Source organism: Fusarium keratoplasticum, chromosome 8 (genome assembly GCF_025433545.1).
Source record: "Fusarium keratoplasticum isolate Fu6.1 chromosome 8, whole genome shotgun sequence".
Lineage (NCBI taxonomy): Eukaryota > Fungi > Ascomycota > Sordariomycetes > Hypocreales > Nectriaceae > Fusarium > Fusarium keratoplasticum.
In genome coordinates, this window is record NC_070536.1 from 2,690,197 (window position 1) to 2,712,463 (window position 22,267).

General features: G+C 52.9%; 6 protein-coding genes across 6 annotated transcripts; 1 reads left to right on the forward strand and 5 right to left on the reverse strand.

The window, feature by feature from the left end:
• Nucleotides 1-1,045: 1,045 nt before the first annotated feature.
• On the reverse strand, nucleotides 1,046-3,783 carry NCS57_01064100 (CTP synthase; the record flags this gene model as incomplete). Its single annotated transcript, XM_053060382.1, has 14 exons — nucleotides 3,558-3,783; nucleotides 3,468-3,500; nucleotides 3,318-3,401; nucleotides 3,215-3,258; nucleotides 3,121-3,161; nucleotides 3,040-3,067; nucleotides 2,955-2,983; nucleotides 2,874-2,899; nucleotides 2,696-2,818; nucleotides 2,633-2,640; nucleotides 2,378-2,550; nucleotides 2,249-2,267; nucleotides 1,470-2,198; nucleotides 1,046-1,420 (listed from the first exon to the last, which is right to left on the reverse strand). Exons 1-14 carry the CDS (start codon nucleotides 3,580-3,582, stop codon nucleotides 1,046-1,048), a joined length of 1,737 nt encoding a protein of 578 aa, XP_052910776.1. The 5' UTR covers nucleotides 3,583-3,783.
• Nucleotides 3,784-4,392: 609 nt separating this feature from the next.
• On the reverse strand, nucleotides 4,393-5,679 carry NCS57_01064200 (uncharacterized protein; the record flags this gene model as incomplete). Its single annotated transcript, XM_053060383.1, has 3 exons — nucleotides 4,393-4,612; nucleotides 4,664-4,743; nucleotides 4,795-5,679. The coding sequence occupies 3 exons, from the start codon at nucleotides 5,677-5,679 to the stop codon at nucleotides 4,393-4,395; spliced, it is 1,185 nt and encodes a 394-aa protein (XP_052910777.1).
• A 2,663-nt stretch (nucleotides 5,680-8,342) lies between these two features.
• NCS57_01064300 (Protein-serine/threonine kinase) lies at nucleotides 8,343-9,880 on the forward strand (the record flags this gene model as incomplete). The annotated part of the gene is made up of 4 exons (XM_053060384.1): nucleotides 8,343-8,457; nucleotides 8,534-8,682; nucleotides 8,736-9,724; nucleotides 9,817-9,880. 4 exons carry the CDS (start codon nucleotides 8,343-8,345, stop codon nucleotides 9,878-9,880), a joined length of 1,317 nt encoding a protein of 438 aa, XP_052910778.1.
• Nucleotides 9,881-11,189: 1,309 nt separating this feature from the next.
• On the reverse strand, nucleotides 11,190-11,672 carry NCS57_01064400 (uncharacterized protein; the record flags this gene model as incomplete). Its single annotated transcript, XM_053060385.1, has 1 exon — nucleotides 11,190-11,672. The coding sequence occupies one exon, from the start codon at nucleotides 11,670-11,672 to the stop codon at nucleotides 11,190-11,192; it is 483 nt and encodes a 160-aa protein (XP_052910779.1).
• A 3,694-nt stretch (nucleotides 11,673-15,366) lies between these two features.
• Nucleotides 15,367-17,484, reverse strand: NCS57_01064500 (uncharacterized protein; the record flags this gene model as incomplete). Its single annotated transcript, XM_053060386.1, has 5 exons — nucleotides 15,367-15,699; nucleotides 15,751-16,279; nucleotides 16,326-16,577; nucleotides 16,625-17,224; nucleotides 17,279-17,484. 5 exons carry the CDS (start codon nucleotides 17,482-17,484, stop codon nucleotides 15,367-15,369), a joined length of 1,920 nt encoding a protein of 639 aa, XP_052910780.1.
• Nucleotides 17,485-19,580: 2,096 nt separating this feature from the next.
• Nucleotides 19,581-21,988, reverse strand: NCS57_01064600 (uncharacterized protein; the record flags this gene model as incomplete). Its single annotated transcript, XM_053060387.1, has 2 exons — nucleotides 19,581-21,764; nucleotides 21,824-21,988. The coding sequence occupies 2 exons, from the start codon at nucleotides 21,986-21,988 to the stop codon at nucleotides 19,581-19,583; spliced, it is 2,349 nt and encodes a 782-aa protein (XP_052910781.1).
• Between the last annotated feature and the right edge of the window lie 279 nt (nucleotides 21,989-22,267).

The following is a 22,267-nucleotide window of genomic DNA, read 5'->3' on the forward strand; positions in this document are numbered from 1 at the left end:
CGAACCAGTTGCCCTTTTGCACTGCAATTTTAACGCCGCCCGAGGCAGTGGTAGTACAAGGCAAAATATGAGCCCCTTTTCTCCTACTCTTGAATTGCTATTAGATGAAGACATGAGGAAAAACTGAACAAGATTCGCCAAGGGAAGCCTCAGCAATTAAGTACTAGATGACGTTCATAACAGCAGCTTCACTTGCATGAGAACATACACCTGAATCGACGACTCCGCATGGCCTAACATTGGATCCGGCTGGATAGATATTCAAATACAAGACCGAGATGTTGACTTCGTCGCCTCTCTAGGCACAGATAAAGCTCGCGTTCTTCCTCGTTCATATCGTCAACCTCTCCCCCTCTTCTTTGATCTCCTCTTTCTTCTGTCTCTTTGGCTATAGGCGTCTTAGCCTGTAGCTCCGATGTCTCAGTATAGGTAGTGTGCTTGGAAAGAGAATTCACCTAGGATGCCCTCACTTTCAATATGCCAAGCTGGAAGCTGCCCCCAGTTACTTCGCGTTATGGTCACCTTCTCGATGCAGCTTTGCCTAACAAATCGCTGGCGAACCATCCCCCGAGTTCGCAAAAAAACACAGGAAGGGCTCCCAGCCAAAGCTGCAGCGAATAGGGTTGATTCGAGTGTTTTATGCGACCTGATTTCTTCGCCTTACCCTCACTGCAATTTTAACCTCGCCCAAGGCAAGGGTAGACATCATGTAAGCAGGCTGTTGAAACCTCAGCCAAGTCAAGCATGCACCCAAGCAAGTGCGTCTAATTCAATTCATACATGGTATATTCATCATCGCAAAAAATTCGCGAGAGGTTCAGTGCCCAGCCATCTATAGCTTTGTCTAACTTGGTGAATTGGCCATCTTCGCAGCCATCACCACCTTCACCTCAAGAGCACAAAAACCTCAGCCTATTAAAACAAAAAGGGTCATTTCTAATACATTTTTCTTCCCCCCTGTATGCTCTCATCTAGCCCCTTTCATCCTGTGACAATCTTTAAACGCCGAAAAAGTCAATCCTCCGGGAATCAAAAAAGTCTAGTTTTAAAACTGCACTCCCTCACCGACGCCGTTCTGGTACTCCAGGAGAATCTCCTTGGTGATCTGCTCGAGGCATCCGGAGCTGGCGGCGACGAAGCCCAGGACGGGGGGAGAAGCCTTGAGGACCTTGCTCTGGTACTCGGGGTGGTACTGGACGCCCACGAACCAGGGGTGGTCCTTGAGCTCGACGACTTCCATGCGGTTGCCCGTGTCGTCCTTGCCGATGAAGTGCAGGCCTGCGCCCTCGAGCTGCTCGACGTAGTCGGGGTTCACCTCGTAGCGGTGTCGGTGGCGCTCGTGGACAACATCTGCGTTGCCGTACAGAGCTCGGAGCTTGCTCCATTCGCTGCCGGGCTGGAAGTGAGTGGCTCGAGATCCCTATATATCAAGTCAGCAGGTGTTAGTTGTAGATACAAAATCTCCTTACAAGTCTCATGGTGCCGCCCTTCTCAGTCTTGCTACCCTCGGGCATGAAGATGATGACGGGGTGCTCAGCGTTGGCGGTAAACTCCTCCGAAGCAGCATCCTTGAGGTTGCAGAGCTTGCGGGCCGCCTCGATGACGGCAACCTGCATACCCAGGCAGATACCCAGCATGGGAATCTTTCTCGTGCGAGCCCAGCTCGCCGCCTTGATCATGCCCTCGGTGGCACGAGAACCGAAACCTCCGGGAATCAGGATGCCGTCGGCGGTGCAGACCTCGTGCCAGGCCTTGTGGTACTTTGTGGGGTCGGCGTCCTGCGTCGACTCCTCCAGGTGCTCAGAGTCCACCCACTTGATGTGAAGAGCCTTCTGGCATCGCATGGCAGAGTGCTCCAGAGCCTTGGTGACCGAGAGGTAAGTGTCGTGCGTCTCGACGTACTTGCCAACCAGAGCAATCTCAACTCGGTCGACGTGCTGTCGGGGGTTGACCGTCTTCTGCCACACCTCCCAAAGCTGAGCGCCCTTCTCGACGAGAGCAGGGGGGATGGTCAGCTTGTCCAGCTGCAGGCCCGTCTTGAGCTGCTGGAGCAGGCCCTCAGTCATGAGAAGATGAGGAACTTGGTAGACGGTCTCCATATCCCGCACGGCAATAACCTGCTCCATATCGACATGGCAGCTGCTGGCAATCTTGGCAACTGTAGCCTCATGGGGAGGTCGTTCACATCGGCAGGCAATCTACCCAGGTTAGTTGCTATTCCGGAAACGGTGTAATCTCAAGTACGAACCAAGTCTGGCAAAAGACCCCTGGAGCACTGGTTAGCAAATTGGTTCAAACATATAATGAGTTGCTAGGGCGAGTTTGCAAACTCAAAGACCCAGACATAACACAAAACAAAACAAGGGTGCAAACTTACGCTTGACGGGCTCCACGGATAGAGTGCTGCGTAGGCTTGGTCTTCTCCTCTCCGTGGATGACGGGAACGTAGGAAACGTGGATGTTGACAAAGTTGCCCTTGCCAGCTCGTTGACGGAACTGGGTCAACGCCTCAACGAAAGGCATGCTCTCGATATCACCGACGGTACCTCCCTGATGGATGGTAAGTTTCAGGTAGCACAAGAGGCGAAGCGTCCTAGAGCAAAGGACTCCGCCTGGGCTCGTAGTTACATACCAGCTCAACTTGGGAATAGTCAGCAAAGGGCGCTTCATCTATAGCCTGTGGTGCAAAACATACCGATACACACATCAGGCTCATCTCCCGAGTCGTCGACGGGGATTCTGGCAACACGCTCGATAGAGTCTTGGATAGCGTTTACGACATGGGGCACGACCTGGACGGTCTTTCCGAGATAGGTGCCTTTACAAGCTTGTCAGCTTTCGCGATGGCTGCAAGTCCTCTGGGCTGGGTATACCTTTTCGCTCTTCTGATAGTACGAAGCTGACAGGGTTTAGTCTTGGCGCTTTCAAGGCCAGGGATTCTTTCGCAGACATACTTGTAAATCTTTCCAGTGGTAATGTTGCTCTACGGATCCGGGTTAGAGGAGAATACAAGGGTACGTGGGCGCAATCTGAGCTTACCTCCTTGGTGAGATTAAGGCCCAGGTATCTTGATACGGTCAAGTCAGACGGCATTCTCAGTCACGAATATAGCGATTTTACCTTTCATAGTTGCCCAGGTCAAGATCACTCTCACCACCGTCCTAACCCAGTCAGTAAGAGGTTGCGCGTCCGAGTTTGGAGCGGGGCGCATTACGTTGAGGACGAAGCATTCACCATGCTCCTTGGGGCTCATGGTGCCTTGACTCCCAGTCAGCCGGATAGCTCTGCCTGGGGATCTACATTTGTTGGGGACTCGCCGGCATCAATATTCAAATAAGGATCTATCTTCACGGCCGTGACCTTGAGGCCCAGGGTCTTGAGAAGAAGGCCCGAGGAGGAGGCTGCATGCGAGATAACAAGAGTTAGTTACGGTGAAGGAGGGGCACGGTGTTGCTTTGACTTCGTACCAATGATGCCCTTGCCAATGCCGGAGATGACACCTAACGACGAAGTTAATATGGAGGTTTCAAAGGAGAAATCAATACTTTAGCACATACCTCCAGAAACTAGAACGTACTTCATCTTGTCGGTCGGGGATAAGGTGATTTGTTGGTGGTGACGGATGAAGCATTCGTGAAAGTTGAAAAATTTCGACGCTTGCCAGGCTCCATAGAGGCACAGATTAGATACGGGTGGGGCCGCACAGTGTGAGAGAAGAGAATGCACTGGGCATCCAACCTCGACGCTGACTCTGACTCTGACTCTGACTCTGACTGACTCTCCCTCGATGCCATGAATCGTCATCCTTGAGGCTCTGCTTTGACTTTCGGCAATGCCCGATTCGCTCATCGCGCAGTTGATTAGTAGCGGTCTCACGTTGGTACTCGATGGAATAAACAGTTAATTTATCCTTTCACAGGACACTACTATGACGAACCAATGAAGCAATCCCTACTGCTTCATGCCTGACACCAAGATTATTGTAAAAACATGGAATGGAAAAAACAGGATTTTCTATGGCCAGGCTCCACTCGATTAGTACTGGACTTTTGTGCCACGAGTTGGGAAAAACATTGCTGAATGCCGTCTACACCGGTGCTATGCAAAGGGTGAAAAATGTGTGAATGTGAATGGTTGCATTGAGAAAGGGGGTATCTGTGATTTGTGCTAGTAGAGGTGCTCAGGAGCGGGACGCAGACAGAGCGTGTAGACATGACAGTGATGTGACATGTGGATAATGAGATAGGCGACCTTGAGGCCGGTGTCGTGGGACATGAGTGAACCATGGCAAGCGTAAACATTCGCTAGGCGCGTGAGATATAGTAGAATAATGCGTGTCGTTAAAGTCGTGATAGCGTTGCGCGTGCCACTGCCCTTCAAAGCGTGGCTTCATCATGCTGGCGAACCAGGGTACGGAGAACCAAGACTGGAAAGGCTGGCGATACTAGTGCGGTTGACACGTTTGCGCTTCATGGCCTGGTAGTCCTGCTTGAAAGAAGAGAGGCATCGCTGAAGTTCCTTGTCCGGGTGAGGAGGCAGTTGGATCTCAACTGCCTTGAGACAAATCCGTAGATGCTGGAGTTCGTCGTCATTTTCGCGAAGCTCTTGCTCACTGCGCTGTGTGTTAGAGAAGAAGGTGCAGAAGGCTGTCCGGGATACTTACAGATGAGATACCCGGTTCTGAAGAAAGATGATGCGTTGGGCGGCACGTTCGGCACGCTCAATGAGGAGACCTTGGATATGCTAAAGGGCATGTTAGGACGAGTGGGACAAGAGATAAGAACTGCAGCTTACTTCCGACTCCTCCTGGCGAGCCTTGAGATTGGCGACGAGCTGAGACATCTCCTCGTTGAGCTGCGTCACCTCATTGATAACCTTCTTGGCCTGAGCCACTGTCATGCCCATGTTGGGTGGAGGGTCAGGTTCCGGCTCCGGCTCCGGCTCGGGGTCCCTCCGGATAGACGCTGATAAGTCGGAGAAGCGGGTCCGGAAGATGGATGAACCCGGAGAGCTGAACAAGGAGTCACCGGGACTGCGCATGTCGACGCTCAGGGGCCGCCGGGGAGTGGGACGAGGTGAGGGGGTGGATGGGTTAGATGAGAATGAGACTGTCTTCTTCATTCTGGTGGATGCTTCCAGGTGGTCCAGCTGAGCGGTGAGGAGGTCGACGTCAACATCATCAACATCATCGTTGCCGGATGTGAGCTCATGAGCGAGTTGACTCAGACGCCGGGCGAGGGTGTCGCGGTTGCTCCGGCTGAGGCGGGCACCCCGTCGGGCAGTTGGTGAGGCGTCATTAGGCTCTTGATCGTGATGAGAAGAATGCCTTGAACTGGAGAGCTCCCTCCTCAGCGGGCTCAACCGTCCAGTGGAGAAGCCGAGACTAGAAGCGACACTGGGACTAGACAGTAATGAGGGCGTCCTCATGCCGGGAAGGTCCTGATCCGGGACAGAGTCATGGTCGTCGTGATAGCGATGGCGGTAGTCGCTGCGATAGTCGTTGCCGTAGGAAAAATACCCGGTGGCTGGGGTCGTCGCGGTGGACGAAGATTTTGAGATGGGCATCTTGCGATCAGGCGTCGAGAAGATGAGCTGCTCATCCGTGACTGATGCAGCTGCGGCGGCCTCAGCTGCAGCGATGGCAGCGGCAGGATCCTCGTCGATGGCAGCGAGATCCATGGTTGCGAGTGGACAAAATAGAGGGACTCGGTCGGTATGTGCAGCAAGACCTGACCTGGCTTGACAGTACAGCTCACCAGAGCCTCACAAGCCCTTTTTGAGAACCAGAACCTTTCCAAGACACCCGCCCAAAGGAGACGAACGACGTGGCCGTGGGTGGATCGCACAAACGAGAGAAAAAAAAGAGCACTAAGCCTCACCGACTCCCCTGGAGAAGCGGGAGGCTGGAGCACGTCCACCAACCAAAGGCGTAGCTTTGGGCGTGGTCCTCAAACTTGGTCGGCCGGGGGCTGCTAAATGAAGGGCCCAGTGGGCCACAGGAGGCCCCAGAAAGGGGGCGCAAAGAGAGAAGCGAAGCAAGGGCGTCAAAAGTAAGACGATGAATCGATAGAGCAGCTCAAGGCCGCAAAGCAAGCCTGGAAAATCTGCGTCTCTGTCGCGCGTGCGGCCTCAGTCTCTCCCTTTGGCTTTGGGTCGAGTCATTTGGGTTGGGTTGATGCAGTCAGTGGAGGAGGAGAATCTGTTTGGCTGCGCTTAAGCAGGTCGGGGCCAGCCCCATATTTAATCCGGACCAATCATGTAACATCAAATCGAGATACGTCATGCCTCGCCTATTTTTGGCTGCGACACAAGTATCGGCCACCAAGCGCCTGGCCTTGTAAGGTTGTGGCTAAAACTCGACTCTGAAGAGGTGAATGGGGATTTCAGCGGTAACAATGGTGACAATAAAGTGGTGAGACATAAATACTCCGATGGATGCACTCTCGCGATCGATGAAAAAAGCACTATCGTAATTACCCCCTTACTGCAGCACAGATGGACATTCGAGGGGCACTCATTTCCAATCTGTTCATTTTTGTCCTCAGACCCCTAGCGAGATTCTTCCCCGCGTGACAAGTCACCTGATTCGAAAGCCAAAGACGAAAGCAACACCAGAGACAAAGGATCAACAGCGGCGCATCTGCTTCTGACAACAGCTGGTCTTTGCCCCGGCAACATGCCCATTGCATTGTTCTTGAAAAACTGAGAGCGGTTGGTCGGCATGTGACCGAGCTGAGCCTGATTGGAGGTGGGGTGTGGGGTACTGAGACGGCTTGTGAAAGGGCCTGGCGGCGCCTCCAACGATGGATGCTCGATGGAGTCTGGGGAACTTGATTGCCGGAGCATAGATGGGCAGTTTATAGTTGAGTGTATCTCATGATTTACGCACTTGAGTAGCGGATTTCCTTTCTAGGAAAAAGGAGGATGGCAACAGGCTCAGGGAAATATTGAAGCGCAATATCCCAATAAGGCAGTCCGTTCTCACGACGAGCAACCTTCACACGCAACACGTCTCTTGGACGCCATGTTCGCAACAGCGCCTCGCCTCCGTTCTCGACCTCTCGCCAACCCTTGTCTCCGACGCAGAACATCTTCCACTCACCCCGAGCTTGCCGCTGCGAGTCGCGGTTCTTCCCCCGCGAGCAAGGTCCAGGCCCTAACTCTCCCTCCGAATCAACAAACCCCGTGACGGCCTGTAGCCAGATCTCGTCGATTTGTGGTGCGCCGTTCATGCCTCCATGGCCTGACCCGGGCCCCCGGAGATTTCCCCGAGGTGAGTCGACCGTACCCCGACATCTGAGCTCGGAGACCGGCGGGGAAAAGGTTCAGGTTGTCAACCCCGTAAAAAGGAAAAAAAAACGTCTACACGCCCCTTCAACAAAGACACTTTTGTAAGAGATTGACCACTTGCAGAAACCTTCTCTTGAGCAATTATCTTGTTTCTTCTACAGTCCCGTAGGCCCGTATCCTTCACCCCGGGAAGCAAAGGCACAGCTCCGCGTCCCCGTAAAAGCGTCTCCATCATGTGCCCCCCTCAGAGGGAGAAAAATGGATGGGCTTCCCCATACTCGATCCCACTTTGGAGCAGCCGGTCCTGGGTACCTCTCTAAGATGGGAAGTCTCAATGACGTTTTTCCCCTTGTCATAGCAATGCATATCCCGTAGCTATCCCCGGCAATGTGTGTTTCCTGCTGCTGGCCCCCCCAAACCCCGAAAGCATCATTAGGTGCTCATCAACCGAGCACTCCCGCACCTGACCTTGGGTTTTACTAGTCCCGTCTTCTTCCACCTGCTCTTGCTCCCCTTCTCCCCTTGACTCTATTTTTCCCCGGGATCTTCCATTGTGCGCCTCTATTGTTCCTCTAGTCTCACGCGACACCAATTTCTGCCATATTTTCTTTTTCATTCTCCATCTTAAAGAGGTACAAGCAGGGAACACGCCGCTGACCGAAGAAATACGTACCTCCGGACTGCCTCGGCTTCTCCCGCTATTCGCACCCCTTCAGTCTAGTCATCGCGGGGCCGCCTTCAATTGATACCTACCTACCCTTCCTCCTCCAAATCCTTGACTCACTCACTCTCCCATTCTCCCCCGCAGCCGAGGCCAATTCCTTTCCCTCACGACACGCGCCCGCCGTTTGCTCTGCTTCAACATCGAGGGCTCTCCTTCAATGACGACGCCGTGAGTTCGTCCTTGTCTCCAACTCTCTCGGACGCCCTCCGCAGCGGGATCCCGGTCTCTCCCTCCGTCCGTCCGAGCCTGCCACCGAGTCCGATTCCTCTCTCTTCCTCGTACTCTACCGCCTCTCCCGCCTCTCCTACATAGAAATCCGCTGCCCATCATGTCGTGGAAGGCTTCAGAACGTCTGATGGACACCATCCGTCACTATGCCAGGTTTCCCGCCACTGGTGTCAGCTTGCGCCAGATGGTGCAGTTTGGCGAGAAGCCCTCGGTCGGTACGTTTCCGCTCGCCTCGAGCCCATTGAGGGCTCCCGGGCCTTTCACAGGCGCGCTGACTCTTGATCTTCTCAGGAACCCTGTTCCGAGCTTCCCAATTCCTCGCCGAGGAGCTACCCATTCGCCTGGCCCACCGTGTGCAAGAGCTTGACGAGCTCCCAGATGGTCTCAATGAGATGCCCTCGGTGATCAAGGTCAAGGACTGGTACGCCCAGTCTTTTGAGGTATGCGCTCATGATCCAATTCCTTAAAAAGCGCCAAACTGACTCGGCCGCAGGAAATCACCCAACTCCCCCGGCCAGAGCTCCCCCAAGATGTACGCACCCGCCTCATGAAACCTAGCAAAACCCTCGGCCGACAGGCCTTCCGCCTCCCTCCCGCGACCCCCAATCCCTCAATTGACGAGGGTGAGTCCTCGGGCTGGGGAGGTCTCCAGAACAATGGAAACGGCAACGGAAAGAAGGCCGTGACGCGGCGTTACTTTGCCGTCGTCGACGACACGGGCGACTGGCCCGCCGACCTGCACCTCTACAACCAACGTTTCGCCCAGACTCTCCACGACATCAAGCGCCGTCATGATGGCGTCGTCACCACCATGGCCCAGGGTATTCTCGAGTACAAGCGACGCCGCCAGCGAATGCAGATCGACAGCACCATCCAGTCCTTCCTCGACCGCTTCTACATGTCTCGTATCGGTATTCGTATGCTCATCGGCCAGCACATCGCCCTAACGGACCAGAGCCACCACCGCGATCCTACCTACGTCGGAATCATTTGCACAAAGACCAACGTCCAGGACCTCGCCCAAGAAGCCATTGAGAACGCCCGATTCGTCTGCGAAGATCACTACGGCCTCTTTGAAGCCCCCAAGGTCCAGCTCGTCTGCAACCCCAGCCTCAACTTTATGTACGTTCCCGGTCACCTGTCACACATGCTCTTCGAGACCCTCAAGAACTCGCTACGCGCCGTCGTCGAGACCCATGGAATGGACAAGCAGGCCTTCCCTGTGACAAAGGTTATTGTGGCCGAGGGCAAGGAGGATATCACCATCAAGATTTCCGATGAGGGTGGCGGTATCCCTCGCAGCGCCATTCCTCTGGTCTGGACCTACATGTACACCACTGTCGACCGCACGCCAAGCCTGGACCCTGATTTCGACAAGAGCGACTTCAAGGCCCCAATGGCTGGATTCGGATACGGATTGCCCATTTCACGTCTATACGCTCGCTACTTTGGCGGAGACCTGAAGCTCATCAGCATGGAAGGGTAAGTTTGCAGTGCAACTCAGAGGCCCCATCATGACCTCCACTCTTCCCCCGCATATGACGACCCAAGTTCATGATTAACACGCTCTCCAGTTACGGCACCGATGTCTACCTCCACCTGAACCGCCTGTCCTCGTCGTCCGAGCCCCTCCAATAGCAATTAGACGCCCCCGGCGCACAGAACCTTCAGGTTCCCCCTTGGGTTCTCCGCAAACGACTGCAAAGCCGGAACCGGGAGGTCTCGGAACGGAAACAGGTGGGCGACGCCGAGGCGGTGGTCAACGCGCCCCCGCGAAGCAACTATACGAGTCCACAGGAAGTCTAATGGATTTTTTTCTTGGAAAAGGGAATCATCGTCACCCGCGGCAGAACCGTGCGCCGGAGCAAAACACAGACGAGAGCAAAAAGACATGCTATATCAACAACATCAACATTATCATCAACTACTACTATAAAGAAGACGAGGCGGCCCAGGCACCCCCAGTCGCCGACGTCGATATGCCCGCGGCAATACCATCTAAACCGGAATGCGCAGGTCACCTGGATATTCGAAAGGGGAGGAAAGCGACAACTCCAGCCGGGCGAGGACGATACACACAACCAGGATCACGGACGGCCCTTTTGGTTCACCCAGCCTGAGGAACCGATCCGTGTACAAGCCGGTCTGTCGGCGAGCCTCGACGCCCTGTACAGCCTAGCCAAGCGCGTTGTTATGCGCATGTTTGGGAAATGAAGGAGCCCGAGCTGTAACATTGAAATAACTACATGACATTATATCGGGGGACGATGACGGAATTTTCACGAGGTGGCGGGAGCTCATTGTATGATGCAGAGCAAATGAAGGGAATGGAAGAGGCATGAATGGATTGGAAGAGGGTATTGATTGCTGGTGGCTCTATTGTTGGCAAAGCAGCATGCATGCATGTACATGGAACAAAAAACACTTCTACGGGAGTCTTGGTCATGGGTAGGAAATATCATTGCACTTGTCTTTTGGTTACTCGACGGAGAGTCTGGTCTGAAGTGAGCAAAGTGAGGCTCACTCGTATAGCGGAAGAACAGAGTCGCGAGGCTTCAGAGAAACAATACAGAAGGGCGTGTGCCCAGTGCTTGTTTTCGCTCCCGGCAAAGACATTTCAACAGCTGACTACATGTGTCTGGTATCTATTTCAAGGGGCAAGTCTTTTTTGCATGTGCTTGCATACCCGTTGTGGTATTTCTTGTCATCCCAAAGAATCAGCTCTCAGCGCCAGGGGCAGAATATATTTGTACAAACTAGGGCATCTCGCAGAGACGGGCTCGCATGGAGCTCACCAAGTTGATTGGTGTATATATACATATATAATCGAGCTAACTCGTAGCTCTATGTCACCATCCAAGTGACACGGTTCACAAAACCAGCCTCAGTCCTCCAGGGGCCAGGGGACTTACAAAAGATGCATGATCCTATCAAAGGCTTGGCATGCTCACTTTAGCAGCACTTCATACCCTCCATATTCCCGGATCCTGGCCCTGCCGCCGACGACAAAGACAACCTGTTTCAGAGCCAACTGTTGGATCTCTTCGAGCATCGCTACACGATCGGCGGCGAAGCCGTAAAACAACCTCAGATGCCGGTCTTTCTCGCGAAGCGTGAATATCGTGTGGAGGAGCTGCTCGTGCATCTGGATCATGCACGACAGAATCTCGTGCCGGGGAAAGTTCTCGCCGCTCACCTTCTGCCTTAGAAGGTAGGCCCACTGGTCCACGGCTTCAACGGCCCTGTTGTAGATGTCCTTCCAGTGGATTGTGTGCTCCTTTCCTTCCTCGCTTTCGTCCTCGGGCCACCTGATCCACGGGATCTGCAGCTTGACCTTGGCGTTCTCATTGAGACCGTCAAACTTCCTATCCGCGCAGGTCCAGGCGTCGTGGTCAGGGTGTATCCATTGATAGCAGAGGTACTGTGCCATGATGAGTGTTCTTTTGTGTAGTGTATTACTTACTCACCTGTCGCCTTTTCTCTTGAAACTGGGGGGTTGCTCATATAACCCTGGTAATGAGTGAATCAGTTTAATTGGAACAATTGGAACAGGGGAGTTTGTGAGTTGATGTTGGTTGGAATGATGCTGAATGATGAGCGAGGGGATGGGACTATTTTTATTCCTTCGATACAACACTCGACCAGCGTAAGTGGTTCGCAATGGGAACAAAGAGGTCACTCAGAGAAAGAGTCAAGTGGTGGGCATGTTCATAAGCAACAACGCTCATCCTCCGCACACATTCTAATCATGTGAACAAAACACATAGGGGGTTTAACCTAGAGAACAACGGCTTTGTTCATCTAGTCATAGTATGGATTGACTATGGATCAAACTTGAAAGAACGCGTTCTTCCAACCGACTCACAGCATCTCATTATGGGCTTGCTGCTAACTCCCTCGCACATGCGCACCTTGATATACAAGGGCCCAATTTGCTACAGCCTTGGCACATGTTCATTGTTCTCCAAGATCGTCTTCACTACAATCTTGACCACGTCCAGAACTCCGCACCCACATACACTTGAGCGGGTTCGCTGTTATGTCTAAAGTAGACCTACCTCTTCAAAGGTAGTCAAGCCGTCATCTAGAACAAGCTCTTACTAATAGAAACAAAGAAGCTGAAGGTGGAGAGTTAACTTGGGTGTGGACGTGTTCATGTGACCCCTCAACCTCCATGCCTATATCGGTAAGGTGAATGAATAGGTAGCTGGCTCAACCTAGGGAATAGTAGCCTTGCTATACTTCTCTATGGCAAGGAACCAACTCTACATCACCCCGTAAAGGCATCCGGCTGGCAAAATCTTATGTCAAGCTCGCTTTCATTGGCCATCACTTGCATCTACCGGTATTCACCACCTTCACTGCAATTTTAACCCGCCCCCAGGGCCTTTGCCAAGCTGGTAGCTACCTCGTTCGTCCGTGATCTTGACTGTATTTTTTTTTACCTGCCACGAGAGAGCCAAAGACTCTCAAATGAACCATTTGTATTCTGCGCATGGGAGTCTGTTAGCTAACGTTCTTAAGGAAACTCTGAGGACATGAAAAGCGGCAAAGACGACAATTCAGAACCCCTTTCACGGCATTCTTACCCCAACCCAATGGGATGCTCCTACAACTACCAACGAGTTCACGATCACATCTGCAGTAAGATTCTTCAAAATAGAATTGAACAATCGCCAAGAACAAATCCTTGGTAATAGAAACAAAGAAGCTGGAGATTGAGGGTTAACCTAGTTGCAGACATTTCCATGTGAGCCCTCTCCCTCCATCCCGATATGGATGAGGCGGGCAGATGCTTGGTTCAACCCAGTGAGTAGCAGCTTTGCTGCTCTTCTGCGTGCGTGTGACTGCGGCTGCACTGCAATTCTAACTCGCCCCGAGAGCCTTTGATGCTCAACTGAGTTCTTCGCTATACTTCTGCCGCTCCGCAGACCCATTCCACTTTCAGAGGACTAGTCCCCAAGACAACCACCCTGTCTGCATAAGCGACTAAAGCGAGGCCAGCAGGGGGCCGACCTTTTCTTCACTGCATTTTTAACGCCGCCCAAGGCGGTGCTCCTACACCTCCTGACAGGTTTTGGGCCACATCGTCAAGAGGGCTCTCTTGGTGCTGTTGGATCACACCTAAAAATAAATCACTGACAATAGAAACATAGAAGCTCAACAGAAAGCCAAGTTATGGACAGACTCGACGGATTCCTCGACCCCGTATACTCTATACCTATAAAGACAAGGAAAATAGCGGGTTACCCAGAGATTAACAACCCGTCCCTTCGCTCTTCGTATCTCGTGAAACCCCAAAGCAACCGTCATCGTCGTCTATGCAGATACCTGAGCTTGTGGCTCCGCGATCAACGATTCGCTACAATTTCAACTCTCTCCTAGAGACTCTGGAGCTCGAAGCAACCCTCCCATCCTCGTTTGCCGTCCCAATAGAACGATCATATGGGTGCCTACCGGCAGATTCCCAATCCTATCGTTGGTAGGATTCTTCAACTATCATCTAATCGTCTGCCCCAGAATGACAGAACCAAAGGGGCTCCATGAAGAGAAACTAAGTCGGGCGTACTCATTTGAGTACGAACTTTGTTCCTACATGGATGAGATGAATAGCAGGTTTAATACGGAGAATGACAGTTTCACCACTCTTCTCTGAGCCATGACAGACAATCCATCCTGGGTCAGCCTATGAGGATTACTGTTTCAACTCATTCTCGTGTAATTGTTTTCTTCCAAGACAAGTTGCCCCAAGAGCCTTCAGGACTGAGAGCAGTGGAGGAATGCACGGCATGGGTAGAGTGTCAAAAAAGGCCGGGACATCAAGGCAGGAGTCACAACCAAATCAGTCCGGTGTTCTTTTGGCCCTCAAGGATAGCGTGCACAATCGCATTTCTTCGGTTTTCACTGCAATTTTAACCCGGCCCCAGAGCCTTCAGCGCTCAGAGCATCCCAGTCTTGGCCAACACGCCCAAGGCGATCTTGCATGAGACCAATCAATCAATTTTCCCGGTTTCGGATTTTTTTTGTTCACTGCAATTTTAGCCCGGCCCAAGAGAACGCTCACACACTTGACTGGGTGCTGAACCAGCGAACTCCCAGCTCCACGGCCAGGAGGGCTCTTATCTCAACACCTCGAAGAACAAATTATAGATAGCACCTAGAAGCAAAGAACCTAGACGGAGAGGGATCCAACCTACTCTAGACATCTTTATGCCTATACGCACTTCATTCCTGTATAAAAGGCAAACAGCTACCAAGTTCAACCCAGGGAATCGAAGCGTTATAGCCCTTCACCATGCCGTGGGAGATAGTATTCCAGATCAACCTGTGAAGAAACATGATATCGTCCAGTTGGCAATTCTCCATGTTAAGCTCTGCTGAAAACTATTTAGAATCATCATCATCTCCACATGGCCATTTCCTAGCCGCTACAGTTGAGAGGCACTTGCATTGAGGACAAGATATCGTTGCTATAGAAGTACTTCAGCAGTTTCTTCTTTTGCCCTCAGCTAAGCAATCCCTCAACAAGCCTCAAAGCACGTAAATATATTGGAGACATAGCTTTTACCCTATCTTCACTGCAATCTTAACCGCCCCTGAGAGCCTTGGGCGATCGATGCGACCCAGTCAGCCTGCAGCAGGTTGGACTACGCCAAGGCAACCCTTTGCAGATTAGTTCGCAGTGCAAATCGAGGCAGTTTCACTGCAATTTTAACCCAGCCCAAGGGAACGACTTCCACACTGGTTCGTAAGTTGCCAGTTGCCTTGCCAGTGGGCTCTCCAAGTACTTAACAACCCCCCCCCCCGGGATCAATCACTCCCCTGCCTCCTCTTGATCCAGAAGCCTAGCCACTCAATAGATCAGTTCCTCGACAAGAACCAAGTTGCAAAGACAGAGCCAGAGTAAAGAGCTTTCCAGGAGGGCTCTGAAAAAGTCTATTCACAGGCTCAAGTAACTCGAGTAGACAAATACAGTCATGGGGCCATGTGCAAACCCGATGCTTGAATAGCCTCGACTCCTAACGACAAACACCTCTTATATCCTCTTCTAACTGATCCCATTCCATACATGTCCCAACTCAACACTCCATCTATATACCTATACACAAATCCCTCACGCCAGCTCAGTGAAACTCAGCCTCGACTCTTCCATACCGCACCCCGTCAGCCTTGAGCTCAAAGCCCAACCCCGCACTCTCGACCTTCATCTCAAGCGTAAAGTCAAGATTGTCAAACTCGACGCCTCTTGTCGTCGTCAGACGCGTAAACATGCTCCTCGGTACGGCATTGAGGTCTGTTGTCAATGTGCACACGTGGATCAGGTCGCGCGTGTACGCCGCTGGGGGTTCGTCGGCGTCGCACGCTATGAGGTCGTCTGTCACGATGAGGGACTGGCCTGGACGGAAGTTGCGTGTGTAGTGGAATGCGATGGGGGCAAGTGGTGACAAGGCCTCGCCCTGAGTCGTGTTAGTAAATGGTGATTGTTCAACATTATACGGTGAACTTACCTTGGCAATGTGCCATTGCATCCGGTCAGAGACCATCCACCTCTCCCACAGAGGTGACCAGTACCGCTCACTAACTGAGTGCTTTGTCGGATCGTACACAGTCGCGTACGATGTTCCGTAGTGCATTCTCGACTTGCGCGAGATGACCATGTTACCCTCCAGCCCTCGCAGCACGGCACCTCGCACCACTGCCGTCCAAGCATACACAGGCTGCATAACCTCGATGGAGCCCATCTCTTCCGTAGCATTTGCGTTGGCGTGTGTCGGCCTCTCACTGTATGGTGGTGGTGCGGCACTCGTAAAGTGAGACTTGAGACGACGGTATAGGTAGTCGCTCTGACCAAAGCCTCCTACCAGCACGATGCCAGAGACGATGCCGCCTTTTGATCGGAGGTTGCTGACCTGGCCTTGCACGAGGTCGCAAACCTCCTTCACCACTGGTTCAAAGATATCCTTGATCTGCTCTCCCGTCATGACCAAGAACCCAGAGTCGAGGCCAGCCTCTTCATCATCAGGAAGACCAGGGAAGCTAAAAAGTCAGCACAATGGCAAACAAGGGGTTGGGGTAGACATACGGGACGTTGACTTCCTGATGCTCATCCTCGTTAAAGTTGCGCTTCACAAACTCCTCAAAGTAGCGGAGTCCCATCTGCCAAGTCTTGCCCTTCTTGGTCTTCATCTCATCAAACCGGGTCTGTCCAAGTCGGCCCCTGACGTGCTCCTCGAAACGGTAGTTTAGGAAGGCACTTCCACACAAGCCTCCTGTTCCTACAGCAGACTCTTCAACCCGGAGTGGCTTGAGGGACATGATCTTGTAGGCGATAAGACTATAAGAGGTTAGGGGTGAAGGTTGACAGGTACGAGTTAGACTCACTCGACGGTACCGCCTCCTGCATCGCAGACAATAAAGTTGTCTCCCACGTTCAGATGATTAGGCTGAATCGCCTTGAGCGTGTAAACAGCCGCAGCCTCAGGTTCACTAATCATCTGAATCTCAGACCTGCTACCCATACCAGCCCGCTCCGCAGCCTGTAGCGTCGTGTTCTTCGCAGCATCACTCCAGACAGCCGGACACGTCAGTACAAACTCAACCTTTGTCGACGCCATAAACGACTCGCCGTACCGGCGCGTAAGCGTATCCATAGTATGCTTGTAAATCTGCGTCAAGTAGTCGCTCACAGCATCAACAACATTCTTGTTGAACCGCTTGAGCTGGGCCGCCGTGTCGAGCGGGCTCACGTAGAATGGCAGCTTCTGGGAGCGGTCAAGGAAGAGCTTGATGCAGCGCAGCCGCGACTCCTCGGGCTTGAACTGGAAACCCCATTTCACCGAGGGGTCGGTGCCTTGGGGCGCGTTGGGCGGGTAGTCGTAGGCAATCTCCGTAGGGACCTTGTCCGAGGTGATGCCGTTGCCGCCTGGCCACGTCTTGATGATTTCTATATCATCGGGGGTAGATGTGTAGACAGCCGCGACACTAGGAAAAGTCAATATGATACAACTTAGTTACCAGCTGTATACCGATACTCACCCTGAAAAGGTGGTGCCAAAGTCAACACCCACAATCAACCGGTCACTCAGAGGCGGCTGCTCCCTCACAGGCTCCCTAACAGGACCATTGATGGCCTCTGTCGAGCTGGGAGGCGTGTAGCTGGTAAAGTAGTTTCGGCTCTCCTGGTTGCGCCGGCTGCTGGCAGTGGTGCGCAGCGGCATGTTGAGGTTCATCATGTTGGCCATTTTATCAACAGATGAATGGTTCACTGCTGGCCTGTCGTTTTCGTTTTGCTTTCACGCCCTCGGTCTCACATGCGCCGTTACCATCCTTCTCCTGTCGCCCAAACGTTTTAACCCCTCCCCCGCGATGCGATGCGGGCGACTTGACCGTTGGACGTCAAGTGGCGGGGATGTGAAGTAGCGAAAACGAACTGGCGGTGGCGAAACTTGCCCCAGGTAGTAAAATGTTTATCGTCGAACGAGTTGTTGAAAAGATGAAGCGAGGCGAGGTTCAGTCGAGAGGACCACGTCGTCTCACTCAAGTCGACGGTCCGTTCATCCACTTGTCAGTTGACACTTTCCGCTCAAACTTGAAACCCCAATCGTCACGGCTTCTTCAGAGAAAAGAGAGGTGTGAAAAGCCCGCAGAAAATAGAAGCTCATCAACAAAGATGACACGTTTTTAAGATACACCCCAAGACCCGTGAGTCGTCGTCGTCCTTGTCGGTCAAAAGTTGGCTCTCGTCGTCGTTTCAGCTCCGCTTACCAGGATGCGAATGGTGCTGCCTAAGGTAAGCGTCGCGATCCATCTTATTCCCTTGGTCAACACGTGACGCCCCTAACCCCAACCTCGACCTAAACCTCGCCATTTGACGTCGCATCGAGGGTCCCAACTCTAGGCTGAACCTGAATCCCGTCAAGCTAGTGACGCACGTCTGCGACTCCGTTTATAGATCCCAGCTCTCGTAAACGTCTCGATAATGGAAGCCTAGACCCTCATTGTTCTTGCAGATTCCAAAAGTAGAACAATTGTGTCTCACCCATCTTGAATAGAATTTCCATCTTCCCTTCATAAAAATGTTCAACCTTGCACAAGGCCGCACAACCATCAAATCTACCCTCACTCCTCTCTCAAGACATACGCCCTCATCTCATATCCATCATCAAGCCACTTCATCTCCCATCAACCCTCATTTCTCTTCTTTGCCTCCCCCGCTCAGCACAAATGTGACTTTATTTTCGTCACCTCATCCCCACTCGACAAGGGAGAAGAGGCCTCGAGACGGCGCCAATGCATTCTTCAACATTCAACCGCTCTCTCCACCTCGAGACAGTCGGCTAAACATCCTTTCCACGGCGTCGCCGCCACTAAACCTTGCACAGTCACGTATTCATTACCAAAGACAACACCAAATAAGACAGCCATTGCACATCACAGTAGCAACAAAAGTCATAGTTCATCTCCATTGATTAATCCCATCACCACTCCATCCGTCCATCGAGGCACCAGCCTCCCCTCTTGGGGCATCAACTACCTAATTATATACGCGTCGTAAAAGTGCAAACTGGTCTGAGGCCGGCTTCATGGCCAAGGTATCAAAACTCCCATCTAGGTACTCGGTTCGGTTGGCAGTCTCCCGAATGCGCTGGAGAAACAGAAAAGATGCGTAATGAAATGATCGCTGACTTTTTTTTTTTTTACAACATTCTTCAATAAGCAAACGTTGGACTGATCCTCCCTCCTTCACTCCCTTCCTGTCTCCCTGGAGGCGTCCTGTTTGACCCTTTTTGTGCGCTCAAGAGATGAGATATCCCAACATGTGACAAAGAAAATGGCCGTTCATATGCAGCCCAAGCACCTCGTACTCCGATCCCCCCCTCTTATATAATAGGTAGGTAGTTGACAAAGGAAAGAAATTGGTCCAGTGATATGCGGTATTGCTTCAAGCAGATTGCGGCGGAGCTCGCCTGTGTCGGTCTATAAGGGGTATTTGATACTCAAAGGTGGATGAAACGAACAAGAGCAAAATATTTCGGGAAAAGGGAGGGATAGAGAAGAAGTAATAAGTAATATGCAGAAGGCGGCGCAAAATCCGGCCGGGTATTTGGTGAAACGTCGAGCCTGCTGAATCGAAAGGGGGAATAAAGTGTGTATAGTCAAGCCAGATGCCCAAAAATCAAAAAGGACCGCCCACGTAACGACGAAAAAGATCAAAACGAGAGAGTTGCGTATCTTGCCCAACACCAAACACCGTGACCATGCGAGTCGATCGATACCAAAGAACTTTTGCCACACCACTGGACGTAATCGTACCGCGTTGTGTCCCACGTCTTATAACTTAGAAACGGTTGCCAGCTGCCCAGATGCTAGCCGCCGCTGAAGCCGCCCACTCGCTCTCCTCATAAGGGGGCGTTGGCCACTTGTACTGGCCCTCGGACTTCTTGTGTAGATCAAGTGGCCTCGGAGTGACGGCCTCGTTGCCATCACCGAAGAGGACTTGGTTGCCACTGGCCGAGGGCGAAGGGGTTGGATATGGGTTCATCAAACCCAGGTTGCTAGCCGACTGGCGGAGAGGCTTGCTCGAGTTCTGCTCCATGCGCTTCATCGCACGTTGGGTAGAGGTGAGAGCCTCATCCAACAGTTCCTCCTCCTCATCAGGGGCTTCATACTGATGCACCCCATGCGTCGCCTGTGCTCGTCGTGTTCGGCTCGAGATGGGACCACCTCGGGCGGCGCCAATCAGGTTGTCGACTGACCTAGCTTGGTGGTGAGGTAGCGAGTGATGCCGCTTGAGGTTGCTCGTAGGCGATAGCTGATGGGCGGGCGGTACAGGTGGACGCGAGTCGAGATTGTTCTGGACATCCCGCAGGGCTTTATCCAGGGACTCATAGACCTCTGACTTGGGAATGGGAGCCTGCTGCTGTGTTTGGTCAATAACCATGGACGACCGGTTGCTAGCCCAAGGGCCGCATCCAGCTTGAGCTTCCAGATCATCGTATGAAGGGGAAACGGGTGTCTGGTGTCGACCTGAGAAGCGTCTGGCACGCTTTCTAAGGTGTGAAAAGAAGCTTTCTTTTTGACCACTGGGTGGCGACGCAAGGCCCGAATTTCCATTGAGGGCGCGCTCTGCTTGCTGTCGGTGCATCTCGGTGTAGTTGTTCGTGCTCGAAGCGACAGAGAGCTGCCGGCCAAGTTTCTTGGTCTTCCCCTGGCCATGTCCATTAGCGTACGAGTCGTTGTAACCGTTGTTGGCTCGGGCAGTTACAGCATCGGGGACCGGCGAGATGGGCCTGATCGTGGGAAGGATGGGCATGGGAGCGACGTTCGAGGGGCCGTTGGTCCAAGTAGTTCTCTTTCCGGCCGCTGGGCGTGGCTTAGCGTTTGAAGGCACTTCGGTAGTCGATGAGGTATGTACTGGAGCAGGTCGAGGAGCAGACGCATCCTTGACCTGGGCTTGCACGGTGGCCAGGTCGGAGCTCTCGGAGCGACCGATGAGCGACTTGCGGAACCAAGATTGCTTTGTGGAGGTGGGAGTAGTAGACGAGTCCTTGCTGCTACGGCCAAGGTCAGACTGCTTGCGTCCGAGGATTCTAGAGGCGGAGGACTTGGGGCGCATGGGATCGACGGCGTCGAGGAAGTATTCGTGAGCGAGAGCTTGAGAGGAGGTCGGGCGGTTCTTGGGATCCCACATCAGACACCAGGTGACGAACTGGCTCAGAGCGGTGGGCCACTGCGGTGTTTGGAGGATGGTATCCATGGCATGGGGGGCCATCTTAGGGAACGAGAAACCCAGCTTGCCGGCGAGTCTGGTACCCTCACGCCAATCGCCACCACCAACACGAGCGCCCGACTTGTTGTACCAGTTGCCAGGGCTTCCCATGATCTCGCATACCCTCCATACCTGGTCGACCTCGTTTCCACCGGGGAACAGCGGCTTGAGAGTGGCAATCTCAACAGCCATGGCACCAACGGCCCAAATGTCCACGGGAGCAGAGTACTCTCCCGCTCGCAGGAGAACCTCGGGGGCTCGGTACCATCTTGTGGAAACGTAGGTGGTGTAGGGAAGCTTCGAGTGTGTCTCTCTAGCGAGACCAAAGTCGGCGATCTTGACGGTATAGGTGGGAGGCGTAGAAGGAGGCGTCACGAGAGCTGAATATCGTCGGAAGGAGTTACTGGATTCACTGTGGGAGGAAGTGGAGACGAGGATGTTTTCGGGCTTGATGTCGCGGTGGAAAAAGTGGTGGGAGTGGATATGCTCGAGGCCCTGCATAATCTGGAAGAGGATGCTCTTGACGCTGGCGTTGTCGAGGCACTTGTGATCGCGGGCCTTCATCAGCTGGTAGAGGTTGCCCTCCATGTACTCCATGCAGATGTGCAGCTTCTTGCTGTAAGGGTCCAGGAAGATGTCGAGGGCGGGGACGAGGTGAGGGTGTTGAGGGAGGGTGCGGAGAAAGACGACCTCGCGGAGCTCCATACAGGGCGTTATTGACTCGAAGGTCTTCTTCATAGTCTTGATAGCAACCTAAACGACTGTTACGGGTGCTGTCACACAACGCAGGGCGCGCATCGAGTGAAACTTACCACAGTCCCTCGGCGGGCAACGTTGGCACCCGCTGTCCGGACCCTTCCAAGAACGACGCTACCAAAGCTACCATCGCCAATCTCCTTCAAAACCTCAAAGCGGTCCTCGAGGGCGAGCTGGTGGCCCGAGGGACTCCGATGAGTCAGGTCGTTTGTGACAGTCATTTTGTCGGCTGTGATCAAGATACAGTCTACCTCGAGATGTTGTGTGACACGCGAGTGAGAGCTGAGATCCTGGGGAACGGCGTTAGGGATTGGCTCCAAGGACTCCCGACATTGACCAGCAGCGGTAGACAATACCTAATCCAGGCCTGAAGCGATAGACAGGCTCTATCAAAGAGCAAAAGACCGATTTACCGGAGCATTCAGGTTGACCAAGTGTGATTAGAATGACGACGAGCGTGCGAGCTGAGGGCGTGCGTGCAAGCGAATGCAGTCGTAATA